General features: G+C 35.1%; 2 protein-coding genes across 2 annotated transcripts; both read left to right on the plus strand.

Moving 5' to 3' along the window:
• Window positions 1-1,707: 1,707 nt before the first annotated feature.
• LOC122748045 (olfactory receptor 52K1-like) lies at window positions 1,708-2,643 on the plus strand. The gene has a single exon (XM_043993776.1). The coding sequence runs from the start codon at window positions 1,708-1,710 to the stop codon at window positions 2,641-2,643; it is 936 nt and encodes a 311-aa protein (XP_043849711.1).
• Window positions 2,644-18,573: 15,930 nt separating this feature from the next.
• Window positions 18,574-19,512, plus strand: LOC122748046 (olfactory receptor 52K2-like). The gene has a single exon (XM_043993777.1). It carries the CDS (start codon window positions 18,577-18,579, stop codon window positions 19,510-19,512), a length of 936 nt encoding a protein of 311 aa, XP_043849712.1. The 5' UTR covers window positions 18,574-18,576.
• Window positions 19,513-20,048: the final 536 nt, after the last annotated feature.

Raw genomic sequence — 20,048 nt, forward strand, 5'->3', positions numbered from 1 at the left:
TGTATTTATGCATCGTAGTAATATAAGACATCCAAGTGCTTTACATAAATTGAATTTGTACATCTGTGATTTCATCAATTCTATAAGCTCCTGGAAAGAAAAGCTTCCAATGCAAAATTTAAACTCTTCTCTAATTTTCAGTCATGGAGAGTTATAGAGATTTGCTTAGGGTGATGACCTACCCTTGGCCAAACAACTAGTATGAATCAGAGACATGGTCCTCTTGGACCTCTTGATGTTAAGACTAATCCTCTATTCTCTACTGTATTTCTTATGTTATTTTTTTTTTAGTGAGGCAATTGGGGTTAAGTGACTTGCCCAGGGTCACACAGCTAAGTATTAAGTGTCTGAGGCTGGATTTGAACTCAGGTACTCCTGACTCCAGGGCCAGTGCTCTATCCACTGCGCCACCTAGCCGCCCCTCTTATGTTATTTTTTAAAAACCACAAAAACCAACCAAAAAACCCAATTATGTCATTTTCTTGTTATCAAGAATTCCCAATGAGGAAATGTCCTGTACCAATGAAGATGTCACCTACTCTGGAACTTATTCTCTTAGAGGGTTGCCTTGGGACACTGAAAGGTTAAGTCACTTGCCCAGAGTTAAATGGTCAGTAGAGGTTAGATGCAAAACTTGAACACAGGTCTTTTTAGTTTCAAGGGTGGCTGTCTGTCCTCTAGCACACAATGCCTCTTTATATGCAATTTCATTTAATTCTTACAACTATTTTTTTTTTTTGGTGGGGTGATGAGGATTAAGTGACTTGCCCAAAGTCACACAGCTAGTAAGTGTCAATTGTCTGAGACTGGATTTGAACTCAGGTCCTCCTGAATCCAGGGCCAGTGCTTTATGCACTGCACCAAATAGTTGCCCCCCTTACAACTATGCTTTGAGGTCACTAGGTGGTGCAGTGACTATAAAGAGCTGGTTTACAATCAAAAAGAACTGATCTAAATCCTATCTCGGTCACTTAATTTCTGGGTAGGCCTTGGCAAGTCATTTCTTCTTTCTCAACCTAATTTATCTCATTTGTAAAATGAGGGAGTTTGTCTCTAGAACTTCTAAGAGTACTTATAGCTCTGAATCTAGAAAAAATTGCCTTCTATATTTTCACAGATAAAGAAAATAGAGCAAAGAGAAGTTGTGTGACTATCTTTACCTGTCATAACCTTTATATGCTTTGTCTGCATTGTAGATGTAGTGACTGGCAGGTATTGAGTTCTTAATAAATATGTTATCTAATTATTGAAAACAGCATAAAATGGTAGCATATATTTTATCCTTTATGGCAAAATGAGAAAGGGGAGTAAGAAATATTTCCAGACATCCTGATCCTTTAAGGTCTTTGATAGTAGAAAACCTAGACAAGCTAGGAGATATCTTGGCAGTAGATAACATCAGCCAAGTCCCAACTTGGATGATGAAGAGAAAAGAAGTTCCTCACAAGACATTATGAATGAGTCTGAATGAGGTACAGAGGGAGAAGGGGAAGCATTAAGTTGTAAAACTGAGTCATGGCAAGCTATTTCAGGTTATTAATAGGGAACAATCTGTGTTAGAGTGCCACATGTCCTTGAATAACTGAATCATTAAAATTGTACAATTCTTCCTATCATTTCACAGGAATTATTAGCTGAAGTCCTTTCTATTTAGAGCATCTATAAGTTCAGCTGAGATAGAAGTGAGGAGGCTCCAAGATCCTCACAATGATAGCTATCAACAGAACCAATTTTCATCCAACCAACTTTTTTCTCCTTGGCATCCCAGGACTAGAGGCTGCGCACATCTGGATATCTATTCCTTTCTGCCTGGTGTATATATTGGCTCTGGTGGGGAACTGTACCCTTCTTTTCATTATTAAAACTGATCCCAGCTTGCATGAACCCATGTTCTTATTTCTCTCCATGCTCTCTGTGGCAGACTTGATGCTTACCACCACCACCATGCCAAAGATGCTCAGCCTCTTCTGGTTTAATGATGGAGAAATTCGCTTTGAAGCCTGCCTTACCCAAGTATTTCTCATACATGCTTTGTCCAATATAGAATCTGGAATTATATTAGCCATGGCTTTTGACCATTATGTGGCCATCTGCAACCCACTTAGACATTCAACCATTTTGACCATTACTGTTATTCAGGGCCTAGGATTGGCTATCCTCCTCCGTGGAATTGTACTGCTTGGACCTCATCCATTCATGCTTAGGTGGCTTCCCTACTGTAGGACTAATATCATCCCTCATACTTACTGTGAGTTCATGGGATTGATCAAGCTGGCCTGTGCCCCAACCAAGATTCCCAGAGCTTACAGCCTATTTGTTGCTTTCATTACAGCTGGGCTAGACTTCATACTAATTATCTGTTCCTATGTCTTCATTCTTCATACTGTGTTTCGCCTCCCCTCCAGGGAAGCCAGAATTAAGACACTAGGCACCTGTGGATCTCATGTGTGGGTTATATTGATTTCTTATACCCCTGCCTATTTTTCCTTTCTCACTCACAGGCTTGGACACCATATTGCTCCTTCTATCCATATTTTTGTTGCCAATATCTATGTTCTTGTTCCACCTATGGTGAACCCCATCATCTATGGGGTAAAAACTAAACAGATACGGGAGAGGTTCCTAAAATTTTTCACAGATTGAAAAACAAAAATGAAAATAAGTTGGATTTGACCAAAAAGCTAAGTAGATAAAAGATACTACAACATTAATATCATTTTGCCATTATGTAAGCTTAAGATGAACTCTTTCGGAAAAACAAATTGGGGGGGGGGGATCTGCCTCAGGGTAAAGAAATTCAAGTTCGCTGCCACAATTCAACCAGTATAATTATGCTGACGATAGATGGTGGGATTCTCAGTGTGCTTTGAATAAGAGAATGGGTTAAAAATATAACTGTCACCTTTACAGTTTGGTACTCTCATTGAGGAGATCCCCTGAGGATCCACATGAAAGGTACTCTCAATAATCCTTAAAAGAAACTTAAATCCTAGATAAAATGTCAGATTATTTCATAGATCTCAAAAATTCTTTTGGGTGAAAAGTCAGTAAGGTATAAAGAAGTATATGGCTTATGAGCACCACTCTAAGCACATGATGGAATCTGTGAGGCAAAATATTGGGTGTACCATTAGCAATGGTCATAGACTATTTTATATATTCATCCACAGGCATATTGTTTAATGTAGCAGTAACAGAACTTGCCCTAATATATGAAGAGCTAGGTTATAATTCTTACTTTTACATTTATGCCAAATGGGAACAATAGTTCTCTTTATTTTCCACTGCATTATAATAAGCAAATCATTGTGTAAAAGGTAAGTATTATATAAATATGAACAGGTCATGATGATTATTATTATAATGATGATGGCAATGATGATTTTTAGGTACAAAATGAAGGGTTTCTTGAATCCCAAAACATATAGCCCAAGCTCATGTTACCATGTTTTTCCTCACCTTAGCACTGCCTGTGTTATAAATATGACCTGTACTAAAGCTCATAAATGGACTATAAGGAGAAATTTAGTTGATATAAAACAAGAGCTATCAATAAAATTTAATTAAAAATAGAAAGAGAAAGGATGGCACCTTTCCATTTATCTATTTGAAGTGAATAGATCATGTAGGTGCATACTTTTTAAAATTTAGGCAAAAATATACCCTACCTGGATGTGACCCAGAGATCTAGAATTAGCTAAAATGACCAAACAATGCAGCTACAATGGTATTCATTGACACTCAAGTTCAACCATGATTTAGATACTTACTAGCTGTGTGACCCTAGGTAAATTTCTTAAGTGCTGGCTTCCTCAGTTTCCTTAATTATAAAATGGGAATAATAATACCATCTACCTCTATATCTCAGGATTATTTTGAGGGTGAAATTAGATAATATTTATAAAGTATTTTGCAAACCTTATAGTAATATTTATTGTGATTATGGTTATTATTGAAATTAACACAATATTCAAATATAAAGGAGACCAGAGATCTCAATAAATGGACTCCGCTCCCAGACCAGCTGCTTCCTGGCTTTGTGATTATTTTTTAAGTCACTTGTTTTCTCTAATACTCAGTCTTTTACTATGCCATCTTGCCTCAGAGGTATTAAGAAACTAAAACAAAATGAAGGAAATAGGCACTTTTTGATTAATAAAGGACATTATAAATGTTAGGAGACTGGCAGAAGCAGAAATTACATCAACCTCATCTAAAAGAATCGTAGAGCAAATATTCATACAGAATCCTGATTAATGTCATATAGGTTACAATGAGTTGTGAAGAGTTATGAAAAGTCCCAGGGCCCACGATATGTTGCAACAGCAAAAGCAATAGTGGTCACAGCAGCAACTTCAGGAGTTTTCAACACAGAAATGGTAAATGGGTTAGACAATTGCTCAGAAAGCAATTATAGAGAGCCTATGGCTAGCACTGGGTGTAGCTGCCATTGATAGACAACTCAATTGCCTATACACAGTTCTGGGTCACAATTCCAGAAAAAGTTCTGGTGGTTGATCACAAGGGAAGAAGGGCACTGGGCACTGTACCAAAGCAGAAAATAGTGTTAGTGCCTGCAACTGCAAGGGATGAGGGCCCTTCCTTGGTAAAGACCAGAGCACAAAACTGGAGAACAATTACCACAACTCTCTCAGAATCACAATATCTTGTAAACACTGAAAACTTGCAGATCTACAAAACTAACTTTCAAAGCAGTAGCATGAAAAAATCTGAAGTTTGGAACAGTACTTCCCAATCCCCAGATGAGTAGAGCTCAACTTGAACATAAATTTCAAAGTCAATACATAACCTAAAGAAATGAGCAAGCAACAACAAAATAATTTAACCATAAAATGTTACTATAGTGACAGAGAAATAACAACGTGAAAATTGCTTCAATGAAAACCTCAAAGGAAAATTCTAATTGTACCCAAACCCAACAAGAACTGGAAAAAATGGCTATTAATTAGGTGAATCTAAAAGAAGAGTTAAAATAATCCTATCAGAAAAAGTAAAAACATTCACAATAAAAGAAGGAATGACCAACTCCCCCCCAAAACAAAACAAAACAAAACAAAACAAAACAAAACAAAACAAAAAACCAAACCCAGGAGATTATGTTGAAAAGATAGATAACATATCAATATCAAATGAATTTATAAGCTCCAAATTGGGCAGGTAGGTACTGCAATGGAGAGAGTACTTGACTGGCTGTCAGGAAGGCCGATCTTCCTGAGTTAAAATTGAACTCAGACACTTACTAGGTATGTGATCCTGGGCAAGTCACTTAACCTTGTTGGCCTCATTTTCCTCATTTATGTAATGAGCTGGAGAAGGAAATAGCAAACCACTCCAGCATCTTTGCCAAAGAAACCCCAAATGAGATCAAGAAGAGTTGAAAAAAATGAAAAACAAGTAATGAACACTATGTCAGTGATGTTTATACAATTTACATAGGACACTCCATTTCCTGACTCCAGGCATTTCCATTGTCTTTCCCCTGTGCCTGAAATTTTCTCATTCTTCATCACAGTAAAAACCTTCTCTCTTGTGGAAAGCATTGCATGATTTCACTTATTCCTATAACCTTCTGTTGATTATTTCAAATGTATCCTGTATATGTTCCCCCCCTCAAAATCCATAGGTGTTTGAATACTGGTTTTCCCACTAGATTGTGAGTTCCAGGAAAGCAAGCATGATCTTTTGTCTGTCTTTATATGTCCAGTGCTTAGCAAGTACCTGTCATTATGTTCCTAATACATGCTCATTGACTGACTGCAAAATAAAAATCAGTTCAAGGATCATAAACAAAATACACAGTCCCAAACTTAGACTTAACAATTATTTGACCGAAGAAAAATGTAGAAAAAATTGATAATTATGTAAAAGAAAATTATGTAATGATGTAATAACGTGACAAAATTTCTAGGATGCAACTACAACATACCTTAGCAAAATTCAAAAGAAAATTGATAAAATTAATTTATACTTCTAATCCTAAAGTTATATTATAAAGTATCAATCACAAAAATTTATTTGGTACTTGCTTTAAAAAGAAAAAGCCAAGGGGGAAAATAGGTGGTAGAGAGAATGAAGCACTGGCCCTGGTTTCAGGAGGACCTGAGTTCAAATCTGGCCTCAGACACTTGATACTTACTAACTGTGTGACCCTGGGCAAGTCACTTAACCCTCATTGCCCCACAAGAAAGAGAAAGAGAGAGAAAGGCGGACCTATTGAAAAGTCTACATATTGAAGAATCAGAAAGAATGAAATACTCTGATCCACTGTTCCATAAACCAGAGAATATGAATTGATTAGGATAAAATTCCATAATTTATTTTAAAAAACTGCTAGGAAAATTGGAAAGCGGTCTGACAGAAATGAGACTTAGACCAACACCTTTAACTCCATTTTTAATTCATTTCTAAATATATATGTGATACTAATATTAAAGGTCACACTAATTAAAAAGAGAAGAAACACAGATTATAGACTTCTCACAGCTGTGAATAGGAGATGTCTTCTTAACCAACCAAGTAGAATCAATTACAGATGACAAAGTAGAAAACTTGGACTAAAAGAAACTTAAAATCTTCTGCACAAAGAAATCAAATGCACTTAAAATTAAAAGTGGTTAAGTGGAGGGTCAATTATATAAATTTTTTTCAGATAAGGGTTTGGTATAGATTATGTATACATGCACTCCCAGGTGTGTGTGTGTGCGTCTGTAGGTGGATGGTGTGTTTTATGCTTACACATACAAGTATGGATGTATACATGTGTAGGGATACAGATTTAAATATATAATTATAGATAACCCCAAAAGTAATTTTCTTATAGAAAAATGTCCAAAATAACAAATAAATATAAAGTTTCAAAATAATTATAAAAGTCTTAATCTATATGAAAATATTCAAAGCATTAATTTTTGTTTTATTATTTAATATTTTTATTTTCCTCACTTACATGAAAAGACAATTTTAGCATGTTTTTTTTTTAATTTTGAGTTCCAAATTCTCTCCCTCCCTCCCTTACACCCCTCCTATTTAGAAGTCAATCAATTTGATATAGGATATAAATGTGCAATCATGCAAAACATTTCCATGCTGGTCATGTTTTGAAAGAAAACATAGAGCAAAACAAAAACAAACAATTAAGAAAATAAAGAAAAAGTATGATTTGATATTCATTCAGACTCCATCAGTTCTTTCTCTGGAGATAGATAGCATTTTTTTTTTATTATAAATCATTCAGAATCATCTTAGATCATTGTATTACTGAGAATAGTTGCCATTCACAGTTGGTCATCTTACCATATTGCTATTACTTTGTACAATATTCTCCTAGATCTCTTCATTTTACTTTGCATTAGTTCATTTAGGTCTTTTTAGGTGTTTCTGAGAACATTATGCTCATCATATCTTTTAGCACAATAATATCCCAACACTATCATATAACACAACTTGTTCAGCCATTCAAATATTGATGTACAACTCCTCAATTTCCAATTCTTTGCCAGCATTAAAAAAGCTGCCATAAATATTTTTGTACATATAGGCCATTTTTCTTTTTTAAAAATGTCTTTGGAATATAGACATAGCAGTGGTATTCCTTCTTTAAAGGGTATACATGGTTTTATAGGCTTTTGGGTAGAGCTCCAAATTGCTGTACAGAATGGTAGTCTAGAATTCCACAAGAAGTACATCAGTGTCTCAATTTTCCCACATCTACTCCAACCTTTCTCATTTTCCTTTTCTATTATATTAGCCAAATTGATAGGTATGGGGTGGCACCTCAGAGTTGTTTAAATTTTCATTTCTTAAATCAATAGTGATTTAGAGCATTTTTATGTGGTTATGGATAGTTTTGATTACTCTGTCTACAAACTGTTAACATCCTTTATCAGTTGAGGAATGGCTATTATTTTTCTTTATAAATTTGACTTATTTCTCTATATATTTGAGAAATGAGGTCTTTATCAGAGAAACTTGCTATAAATTGTCCCCACATTTATCCTGGTTTGGTGTGTATTTTCCTCTCTCCTATTCTCCCATTCCTCACCTTCCCTTTTTATCCTATTCTCTTTCCTTTCACACTGTCCATCCTCAAAATGTTTTGCTTCTTTTAGCTTATCCAAGCTGGCCTGCCTTCTATCACCTCCCTTTCCTTTTCCTTTATCTCTCCTTATTTCTTGTAGGATAAGATAGATTTCTATATGCTGAGCATGTATGTTATCCCCTTTTAGTGCCAATTCCAATGAGAGTAAGGTTCACTTGTTCCCCTTCCACCTCCCCATTCCTCCCTTCTAAAAGCTCTCTCATGCCTCTTTTATATGAAATAATTTATCCTATTCTACCTCTCTGATCCCTGTTCTCCCAGTGTATTCCTTCTTTTCACCCCTTAATATTACTTTTTAGATAGTCACCCTATCATATAGAACTCATGCCTGTACCCCCTGTCTATGTATACTCCTTCAAAGTACTCTATTAATGAGAAAAAAATGTTAGTAGTTACAAGTATAATTTTCCCATGTAGGAATGTAAACAGCTTAACCTTATTGAAACTCTTATGATTGCTCTTTTATATATAACTTTTTATACTTCTCTTGAGTTTTGTATTTTAAAATCAAATTTTCTAATTACCTCTATTCAAAGGACTACATTAATAGTAATAGTAATTTGGGGCAGCTAGGTGGTGCAGTGGATAGAGCACTGGCCCTGGAGTCAGGAGGACGTGAGTTCAAATCTAGTCTCAGATACTTACTAGCTGTGTGACCCTGGGCAAGTCACTTAACCCCAATTGCCTCAAAAAAACACAAAAGATTGAATAGTAATAGTACTTTAATAGTAATAGCCAGAAGTTGGAAACACAGTAGATGACTGTCAATTAGAGAATGACTAAGCAAAGCATGGCATATATTTTCAATTTTTTAAAGTATTGGTCAGTTAATCATAATTTCTTCTTTTTAGTCATATCTTGATTTAAAGTACTATTTTTTATATAAGATGACTTTATTTTTATTAAAGTATCATATAGGAGTGATAAAAAGTTTAATTCATTTTATTTCCTTTTAGTTCTAAATCCTCCATTTTTATTCAGTTTTACATTTTTCTTTATATTTATGTTTGATTTACTATCTCTGAGAGAAAGAAAATGAACATCTACAATTATTGTTTTGCAATTTTCTTTTGCAATTAATTTAAATTTTTCCCACAAGAATTTAGATGATATGTCATTTGTTGTGTGTAGGAATAATACTATATGCATATGTGTATATACATACATATACATATACATACATTATATATATATATATGTTAACTGCCTATGATTGAAAAATAATGTAGTTTCCCTACTCTTATCTTGTGTTTTCTTTTCTGACAGCAAGATTGTACTACCTACTTTTTTTGTAATCACTTGATGCATAAGGAAATTTTCTTCCAGCTTCTAATTTTCATTATATATATATGTATATATATATATATATATATATATATACACATACATACATACATATGTGTCTGTCTTTATTTTTATATGTTTCTTTTACTGAAAAGATTGGCAGGGGGAACATTTTAAGATTTTTGAGAAGAGCTTATAAGTTGTCTCATATGAGCCTTGAAACAACTCTTTGAACTAAATAGAAATATGATACTAATTTTACAGATGAGGAAATTGGGACTGAGTAGTTCAGTGATTTGCCCCAAATCACATGGCTTATAAGTTTCTGAGGTAGGATTACTGATTACTTGCTCTGTTTCAATACAGGAATTTTGGTGATAATAAAATATCTACTTTTCATCACATGCATTAACTCTGTATTTCATTCAGTCCTCATCCAGTTGTGAAAACATGAAAATTCCAGCTTCTTAGTTGTGAAAGGCTTTTGTTTTTCACATGGATAAAGTATAGTAGATTACCTTCTACTGGGTTCTTAGGGGAATGCTTAGCTATGCTGAGACCTTTTAGGGTCCCAAGAGATGATTTGTTTTTTCATGGCTGCTGTCCACATACCTTAGAGATGATATCTTTGGGGTCCATTCTCCCAAACATTAAGTACCCTATGAGAGGGAGAAACAACATTTTTAACATAAAACCATCTTCACTTAAGTGCCAGGCAAGGCTGTGGTACAAAGGTAAAATATGCAAAGGCAAGATACTTATGTTTAGGTCTGGGATGGTGTGCTGGGGAAGGGTCACTGCATTTCCACAAGAACTGATGGATTATATTGACCTGAAATGAGAAAAGGAGACAAGTAAAAGAGATAATATTTTCTAAGGAAAGCTTTTTGAGCTTTTTGATTCTAAGAATTTGAGTTGATCCTCTCAGATCAGGAGGAAACAATTGGGACTAAGGTTAGGATAAAAAGTGGAAGTTGTTCAAGAGGAACAGATCAAAAAGGCTGGTTCAATAAATGGTCTGGAGATCCCTGGAATCCATTTTGAAGTTAACAATAAGAATGTGAAGGCAGGTGAGTGTGAGATGATTACAAGGGGGTGGTCTCTCTAGACAAGGGATTCTTTACCTACGGTTCATGTATTCCTTAACAAAAAAAAAAACAAAAACAAAAACATGGATTTAGATGTATTTAGATTTTTTCATTGACTTCTAATTGAAATTTATCATTTCATTGATTTATTTGGACACATTATTCTAAGAGTGAATAGGCTTCACAAGACTGCAAAAGAAGTCAATGGCATTACAAAGAAAAAAAGATTAAGACTTTTTTTTCGAAGACTGTGAGTTTCATGACTGCATGTGTTTATTGTCAAATAGAAAATGAAAACATAACACCCACTCTGAATTTGAGTTTCAGGCCACAATATAAGGTATCTTCATATTTAAAAATCTGATCCCTGAAAACCCAAAATAAGAATACTTATTTGGGCATTTACCACTGTCAGATTGCTGAGTTATAGGAGGAGGAAAGCTATTCATTAACTAAAAAATGTCAACATATAGTTACATCTCCTTTCATTGGCTGGCTTCTAGGTAAAAAAAAATGGATCATAATATCATGGAATAATAAATCTAGAGCCAAAGAAACCCCATAGGCTATTTATTCTAATCTCATTTTATACATGAGGAAACAGACACTGGGAAGAGGCTAGAATGGTGTTTGGACCACGTCTTGAAGAATACATATACATATATACATACATATTTGTATATGTACATATAAATATAATGAATCTAAGAGATGGAAAGAAAGAGGAAGACATTCTAGGCATGAATGGGAGGAGCAAGAGGTTTCTCTATTATCTTAGAGGTAATAGGAATCCATTGGAGTTATTTTGGTTAGTGATATGGTCAGACCTATGCTTTAGGAAGGCTTTGGCAGCTGTGTGGATTGAAGTAAAGAGATAGTTGAGGCAGGTAAATCAAGCAGGAGACCATTCAAATAGCCCAGTTGAGAGAAAGAAGCACTGGTGATGGGGGGTCTACTCTAGGCTAGCATGGTCAAGATGGTGTGCTTTTCCATGTGGTGGAATGGTCAGAAGAGGGAAAGTATTCCAACTGAAAGTGAAGTGGTTAGGACATTGAGAAGGCTCTGAAGGTGATAACAATTCAGTTATGTAAGAATGTGAACAGAGTTGGGGGTAGGAAAAGCAGGGAGGCCATGGTGGTTGAATTAGGGATCAATGTAGGCAACTAGGTTATAGTTCTCTTCCTGAGAGTGGAGTGCTATAAGCAGAGAAGAAAGGGTTCCACTTCTGGATGGATTGATATCCAAGGGTACGTTCATCAATCCTCCTCTTCCAGGGGAGGGGAGTAAGACACACTAGAAAGAATTAGCAATACATTTACAACCTCTAAATAAGATAGTTGGACTAGATATATTCAAATTCTTTCTAGGGTATACTTTCAACTTTTTTTGATAATGCACTCAAATATTAAAAATCATATGCATACATTACTGAATTACTATACCACATAAAATGCTTACAATACAATATATGCAAAATGGAAAAGAAACATATAGGATGAAATAATATTTTAAAGTAAATCAGATTTGATTAACATTTCATAAAGGATTTTCTGAATATGATTGAATATCCTTTGCTATTTTTGGAAATCTTAGTTTTGACATTTTGTGAGGAAGTGATTCAATAGTGAGGTTCTAACTTCAGTTTATTTCAATACTCAGTTTTAAGGCCAATAATAGCTGGAAAAGCTACCTCACAAAGCAAATGGAAGAAGCACAAAGGTGGTTGAATTTACCAAATCAAGGCAATATTTTTTTTTCCAATCCCACTCATCAAAAGTGTAAAGATTAGGTTTTCCTTTTCTTTAAAAATATCAGAAAATCTGAAATTTTATTAAAAAATTCCAGCTTCATTGATAGGGGAAGATGATCCATGGAGTTCAGGTCCAATTCAAAAGAGAGGTTATTTTAGGTGGCAAAGAGTAGGCATTGATAAGGCAGATGGCAAAGTAATCATTCAATCACCAAATGCTTATGAATTTATGTGTGAAGACCTATGCTCGAAATGTGAGATACAAAAACAAAGGAAAAACATCACTTATTCATAAGAAGCTTACTTTATAGCAGGGGAGACAAATATACATACATATTATATACATACATACATACCTTCATGCATGCATACATCATCAACAAAAATAAGTCTACCAAATGGTAGGGGGAAACATCAGCTGGGTGAGTGGTAAAAGTTTCATGGAAAGACACTTGATTACTATTATTGTTATTTAATTATTTGTCATGGAGTTCTTTGGCAGCCTGATGAAACCTACTGAATGCTTCTGAGAACAATATTTTAAAATATATAAAATTAAATAAAAGCCTTTTTTGTAGTTCAGCCATCCAGCTTTTATTTTATCTATTTTTATGAAACAATTTATTTTTTATTTTTTCCAGTTAATGCAAAAATAGTTTTTAACATTTATTTTTATAAGAATTTGAGTTCCAATTTTTTCTTCCTCCCTCCCTTCCCTTCAACCTCTCCAAGAATGCAATCTGATATAGGTTATATTTGTACAATCATATTAAATATATTTCCACATTAGTCATGTTATGAAAGAGGAATCAGAATAAAACGGGAAAACTATGAGAAGGGAAAACAAACAAACAAACAAAAACAAAGTGAAACTAGTATGCCTCAATTTTCATTCAAACTGCATAGATTTTTCCTCTGGATCTGGATAGCATTTTCCATCATGAGTCTTTTGGAATTTTTCTGAATTATTGCCATGTTGAGTAGAGCTAAGTCTGTCATAGTTGATCATTGCAGAATATTGCTGTTACTATGTATAATGTTCTCCTTATTCTTCTCACTTCACTCAGCATGAGTTCATGTAAGTCCTTCCAGATTTTTCTGAAATCTGCCTGCTCATATTTAACCCAGTTCCAATATAAGGTTCTAGTATGACCCTCCCTGCCACTGCAATGTGCTTCATTTGCATCAGTTTTTCCTTTCAAAGTTAATTTCTGAGATAATTGCTCATTTTTGCCTTTTTGTACCCAGTTTTTTTTTCAGAATCAACCAATCATATTTAGCTCAACTCAAGCCTTTTTCCCTAAAACTACCCAAGTAATAATCAGTCTTAAGGTACTAATAATATTTTCACATATAAGAAGTAAACAGATTGACCTTATCGATTGCTTTATAACTGGTCTTTTGTGTTTACCTTATGCCTCTTCTGGATCTTATGCCACATTTTCTATTGATTGTGGCCTTTGTCACAAATACTTGAAAATTTTTCAGTTCATTAAACATCCATATTTTAATGTGTATTCAGGATTACACTCAGGTTTGCTTACTAGGTTATTTTTGGTTGCAACCCCAGAACTTTTGCTTTTTAAAATATAGTGTTCCAAGCCCAACAACCTGTATATATTTGTACATGTGGATCCTTTTCCCTTTGTTATGATCTCTTTAGGATATAGACCTAATAGTTGTAGTAGTTGTATTGCTCGGTCAAAGGGAAGACAGTTTTATAGCCTTTGGGCATGGTTCCAAATGGCTCTCCAGAATGGTTGGATCAGTTCACAACTCCACCAATGGTGCATTAGTGTTCCAAGTTCCTCACATCTTCTCCAACATTTATCATTTTATTATTTTTTTTTGTCATATTAGCCAATCTGATAGGTGTGAGGTGCTACCTCAGAGTTCTTTTAATTTGCATTTCTCTAATTAATAATGATTTAGAACATTCTTACAGTCTTTTACTATAAAAGTTGCTAGGTCTTGTGTCATCCTGACTTTACCTCACACACATGTCTTTCTGTATATATGCATGTATGTGTGTGTGTGTGTATATATATATATATATATATACACACACACATACAAAATATATAGTATACATATATGCTGTATATACATATTCCACATATATGCATGTGTATATGTATAGATAATTATCCTGTGTGCACATTCACATATACATGTATGTGTGACAGTTATGGAGATGTTTTTATTCATAATTGTCCCATATATATATATGTATATATATATATATATATACACACATATTATATGTACATGTGTATGTTTTTGTAACTATCCCATATGGAAAACAGTGATAAATTAATAGACCAAAGCAAAGAGCAGTTAACAAAAATGGCACCAGTTTATTTCACCCTTTAGCAAGTGAGCATGTACATGTGGATACTCTTTCCAAAGAAAGAGCCCCAAATTTCTTAGTAAATGAAAGTATTTAAGCCTTCTTTGCTGTACAGACCTTGCTCACCCAAAGTTTTAGCTCTATTTATAAATCAATGAGATCCAGATTCATTAACTTTTAGTTTCCTGCTTGTTAGTACAGGATAGTTTCTCAGTTTCATAAACATGATACAAATAAGTTTGACAATTCAACTTAAAAGCAAACAGTATGATAAGACTATATGATTCTAAAGGGTAGCACAGATAAGGGTACCCAGATGTTTTTGCAAGGTTTGGGGAGAAAGAAAGGATTGCTCGAGCAGACTAAGGTGTTTACTAGAGAGCCATAAAATCTACCAATTATCCTCAGGAAGGAAGACACTGTAGATAGGAGCTTATCTGCTACCTATAACCCAGAAATTTGAGAGGCAAATGGTATACGACTCCCCAATTAAATCTGAAGTTTGATTGACAACCAGTTGTATGTTATTTTGGTTCAATTGGAAGGCATTTTGATCTTTTTAATCCAAGGTTTCATAAAATTATTTTGAATAATAAGGCAGTTCCATTAAATCCAAGTGGGTTTATGTATTCATTAACCATATCATTTGTATTTAGATTATTAAATGCATACACATACACATACACATAATGCATGCATACATATACACATACAAATGCACAATACACATACACATACATACATATACAATATATACACAGACACATATATACAAGTATACAAATACCAACACATACACATATGTATGTATGTGTACATATATGTATGTGTATCTCTCTATCATTTGTGTCTATCTGTCTATTTTTCTATCTTGTTGCTTATAGTATTTTCTCCTTAGGCTGGGAGGTTTGAAACTTGGTTAGGATATCCCTCTAAGTTTTCATGCTGAGATCACTTTCAGGTGGTGATTGGTAGATTTTTTTGTCTATTTCTGCTTTACCCTCTCATTTTAGAACTTCAAGTCAGTTTTGCTTAACAATTTGTTGTCAGACTCTTTTTTAATCATACCTTTCAGGTAGTCAAACAACTCTTAAGTTGTCTCTCCTTCAACTGTTCTCTAGATCAGTTGCTTTTCTAATGAAATGTTTCATGTTTTCTTCTATTTTTTTCATTATTTTGATTTTGTTTATTTTTTTTTGGTGCCTTATATTATCGTTAGCTTCCTCTTTCCCAATTCTAGTTTTCAAGGAGGTATTTCATGTCTTATGTTTTTTTATCTTTATCCAATTGGATGATTTTCTTTTCATAATTTCTTGATTTTCTTGGCTTACTCATATTTTTCTCCTAATCTTTCCTCTATTTCTTTTACTTGATTTTAAAAATTCTTTTAAAGTTCTTTGAAGAACTCTTCTGATATATGTGACAATTTGAAATTTCTCTTTTATTAGGACTATATATATGTATATAAGAATATATATTATTTGAAATTTCTCTTTAAATTAGGACTGTGTGTTTGTGTGTGTGTGTGTGTGTGTGTGTGTGTGTGTGTGTGTACATATCTCAGATCTTCTCTGTTCCTATAATCTATGGGGTCAGGTTCTTTCTCCTTTGGTATTCATTTTAATTTAATTTAATTTTTAGTATCTTATTATCATAGACAACTTTGAGTCCTGAGGTATGGGGAGTGCTGCCCTAGGGCTCAGGTCTTTCTTACTGTTATTTTCTGTGCTCTGTCAGGCCAACCTTGGACACTCTTAGAGAAGAGCCACAGCTCTTCCCCAGCTAGGGCCCCCAGTCACACTGGGCCTGTGCTGGGAATGCTCTTGCTCCCTGCAGTCCTTCCCATGGCTACAAACCTCCACTCACTCCTCTGTTCTGGAAAAGAAACCAAAGACTCTGCTCTCTTGTAAGTTCCCACAGCCAGCAGGGTCTCTATGCCTCTGCTACCACTCTGACCAGGCTTATGCTCACTCCTCCTCCCTCACCTGCAGCTGCAGCCTGGGACATGTCTAATCAGCACAGTTGGGCCTGGCAACCCAACCCCAACTCTACTGATAAAGTGAAAGTTTCCGCTGCTCCTAAATCTGTTGCCTCAACCCAGCTGCTCCCAAGACTTGTTTTTTGATTCAGTCTGTTGATTCAGATGAAGTCTGCCTAGAGGTGTTTGCACTTCAACCTGGCTATGTCTCTACCCCTAAATATTGAGTCTTTTTTGAGGTCCACACAAATTTTCTTTTTTGGGGGGTGGGGGTGGGGCAATGAGGGTTAAGTGACTTGCCCAGGGTCACACAGCTAGTAAGTGTCAAGTATCTGAGGTCAGATTCTAACTCAGGTGCTCCTGAATGCAGGGCCTGTGCTTTATCCACTGTGTCACCTAGCTTCCCCCTCAAGTTTTCTTAGGATAACTACTTTAATCCACTTTTATTTATTTCTACTGCTCTGCATTCACATTGAGGTAATATTCTGTTTTGTGTTTTTTGGGGGGGGGGATTTTGGAAAGTTTGGCATTTTCTGACCTACTTTGCCATCTTCCCAGCATCCTCTTCATCAAAGTAGTTTTTTTTTCTTTTAAATCATGGTAAGGAGAACAGTTTAAGAGCCCTGGAATTAGAAGGTGTTAGTAAAGCAGATTTTTGAAGAAAACAAGAGATTCTGAGTTGGAGGTGAAGCAGGAGTGAATTCCAGGTATGGGAGACAACCAAGTGATAGGAGATTTATGATCACTCACAAAGACCTTTAATTTTCACTTGGTATAATGATGGTTTTCAACTATGTGCTGCATTAATGTTTAAAAAGTGATGAACTTAATGACCATATAAAGAAGGAATTGCAAATTTTATGAGTTCTATCAATTTACTAATCAATAAAATGAGGCAAGGAGAGGATATATGACTTGCTTATTTGGCTAATAAGGAATTGAGCTGGCCAAATCTTTTTGACCCTAAGCCTTGTTTACTGTATTTTCATCTATACCATATTTTCATTGACTTTGTAAGTTGTAAGTTGCCTTTGAGTTTTCCATCTCCTGATCTGGTTTCACAAGAAGACTTACATTTTCATAGTTTGGATTTTTGTTTTTTTAGTGAGAACTCTAGGAATATTTAAACTTGATTTCTTTCAAGGAAAATTAAGAGGAAATGGTCAATGGGACTCTCTATAGTTAATACTGAGACTTTGGAGAAAATATTATAAGAAGCCAAATAGCTTACTAAGTTTGATGAAGGGTGTGTGATCACCATAATAAACATAGTTCCAAAGTAATCTATTTATCTCTAGAGTCTCGAAGTGCAAAAAACACACCTAATTGAGCTTACTTCACTTTAATTCATGAAATGAGTAAGGGATTTTCTGACATATTTGCTTGAGAAATTCACATAGAATAGGGGAGATTGATTATGACATTTTTGAATAAAGATTCATGACAAATAGTGTTTCTTCCCATCTGCTATGTATGCAAAAAGAGTCCATGCGCTTACCATGCTTTAGGAAATTATAAAAGAAATGTAGAATTCCCCAAAATAAGCCAACTCTAAATGTAATACAAAGTGTCACTAAAGTGTTCCTTTATAAAACAAATAAATCTAACCCTACTCTAAAATATAAATTGTACTCTTCACTAGGAGAGGATTCTTGTCTTTACAAATCTTTAGGGTATACATTCAGATCAAGTAATGGTGATTCCTTTTATTTTATTTTTTTTGCAGGAGGTGGGTGGGGGGCAATTAGGGTTAAATGACTTGCCCAGGATCACACAGCTAGTAAGTGTCAAATGTCTGAGGCCAGATTTGAACTTAGGTCCTCCTGAATCTAGAGCCAGTGATTTATCCACTGTGTCACCTAGCTGGCCCCTGCTGATTATTTTTTGTACATGTTTCTATATGTTAGAAGAATTGGATAATTGAGTTAGTATTTTTAATTTTCTATTTATTTACAGAAATAATAATGTTTGGTGTGATATAGGTGATGAAGATAAAAGATTTCTGTGATGTCAGCACTCAACTGGACCAATCTGCATCCCAAAACCTTTCTCCTCCTTGGAATTCCAGGACTAGAAACCATTCAAATCTGGATCTCCATCCCCTTCTGTCTGGTGTATATGTTGGCCCTCCTGGGGAACTGCACCCTTCTAATCATCATCAAAAATGACCCTAGCCTACATGAGCCCATGTACATTTTTCTCTCCATGCTTTCAGTGGCAGACTTGATGATTACCACCACCACATTGCCCAAGATCCTCAGTCTCTTCTGGTTTAATGATAAAGTGATATACCTTGAAGCTTGTCTCACTCAGATATTTCTTATACACTCTCTGACCACCATGGAGTCTGGCTTCTGTTTGGCCATGGCATTTGACCGCTATGTGGCCATCTGTAACCCCCTTAGACACTCAGCTATTTTGACCAATGCAGTTATCAAGAGCCTAGGTTTGGTCATTGTTGTTCGGGGAGTTATTTTGCTGAGTCCTCATCCCTTCATGCTTCGATGGCTTCCCTACTGTAGGACCAACATTATCCCCCATACCTACTGTGAATTCATGGCACTGATCAAACTTTCCTGTGCCCAGACCAAGATCCATAGAGCCTACAGTCTCTCTGTTGCTTTCCTTACTGCAGGACTGGACTTCATCCTGATTATCTGTTCCTATGTCCTCATTCTCCATGCTGTATTTCACCTACCCTCCAAGGAAGCTAGACGGAAGACCCTGGGCACCTGTGGCTCCCATGTGTGGGTCATTTTAACTTTTTATACTCCTGCCTTCTTCTCCTTCCTTACACATAGGTTTGGTCATAATATTGCTCCCCATGTCCACATTTTTATAGCCAACATCTACCTTCTTATCCCACCCATGGTGAATCCTATAATTTATGGTGTTAAAACAAAACGGATTCGGGAGAGGTTCCTTAAAATCTTCATGGACTAAATACCTTGAACTTTAAAAAGAAGTGATTTTGTCAAATGGTTCATCTGTATGAAACATAAAACATTAACTGGGAATTCAGTTTCATCCTTGAGAAAAATGAAGATTAAAGCATTTGTAAGTAATTTCTAAACCCCAAATTATGGGATCCAAAGGTTCTCATACACTGACCATAGTTAATAATAGCTTTTAAGCACAGATTATTTATGATAGTATCTGGTAGAATCCAAGGTGAATTCTATGTGTAAGAAGGACATCAAATATACCTATAGCTTTGATCTATGTTTGCCCCCACAGGCTAGAAATCCCTTGAGTTACATATGCTGAGCTCTATAGAATGATGAAGAGTCACAACTGTAAGGCAAAAGTCTGATGACCCTATAGGTCCTAAGACTACCTAAATAACAAAGGACAATCCCTGCTTAGTAGGCACTTATTTCTGCTCATTTACATCACAAAAGCACTTAAGCAAACAAAAGATAAGTGATTTACCTAGGGTTGTGCAGATGCTTAGTGTCTGAGGTCAAATTTAAACTCAG

Source organism: Dromiciops gliroides, chromosome 3 (assembly GCF_019393635.1).
Source record: "Dromiciops gliroides isolate mDroGli1 chromosome 3, mDroGli1.pri, whole genome shotgun sequence".
NCBI lineage: Eukaryota > Metazoa > Chordata > Mammalia > Microbiotheria > Microbiotheriidae > Dromiciops > Dromiciops gliroides.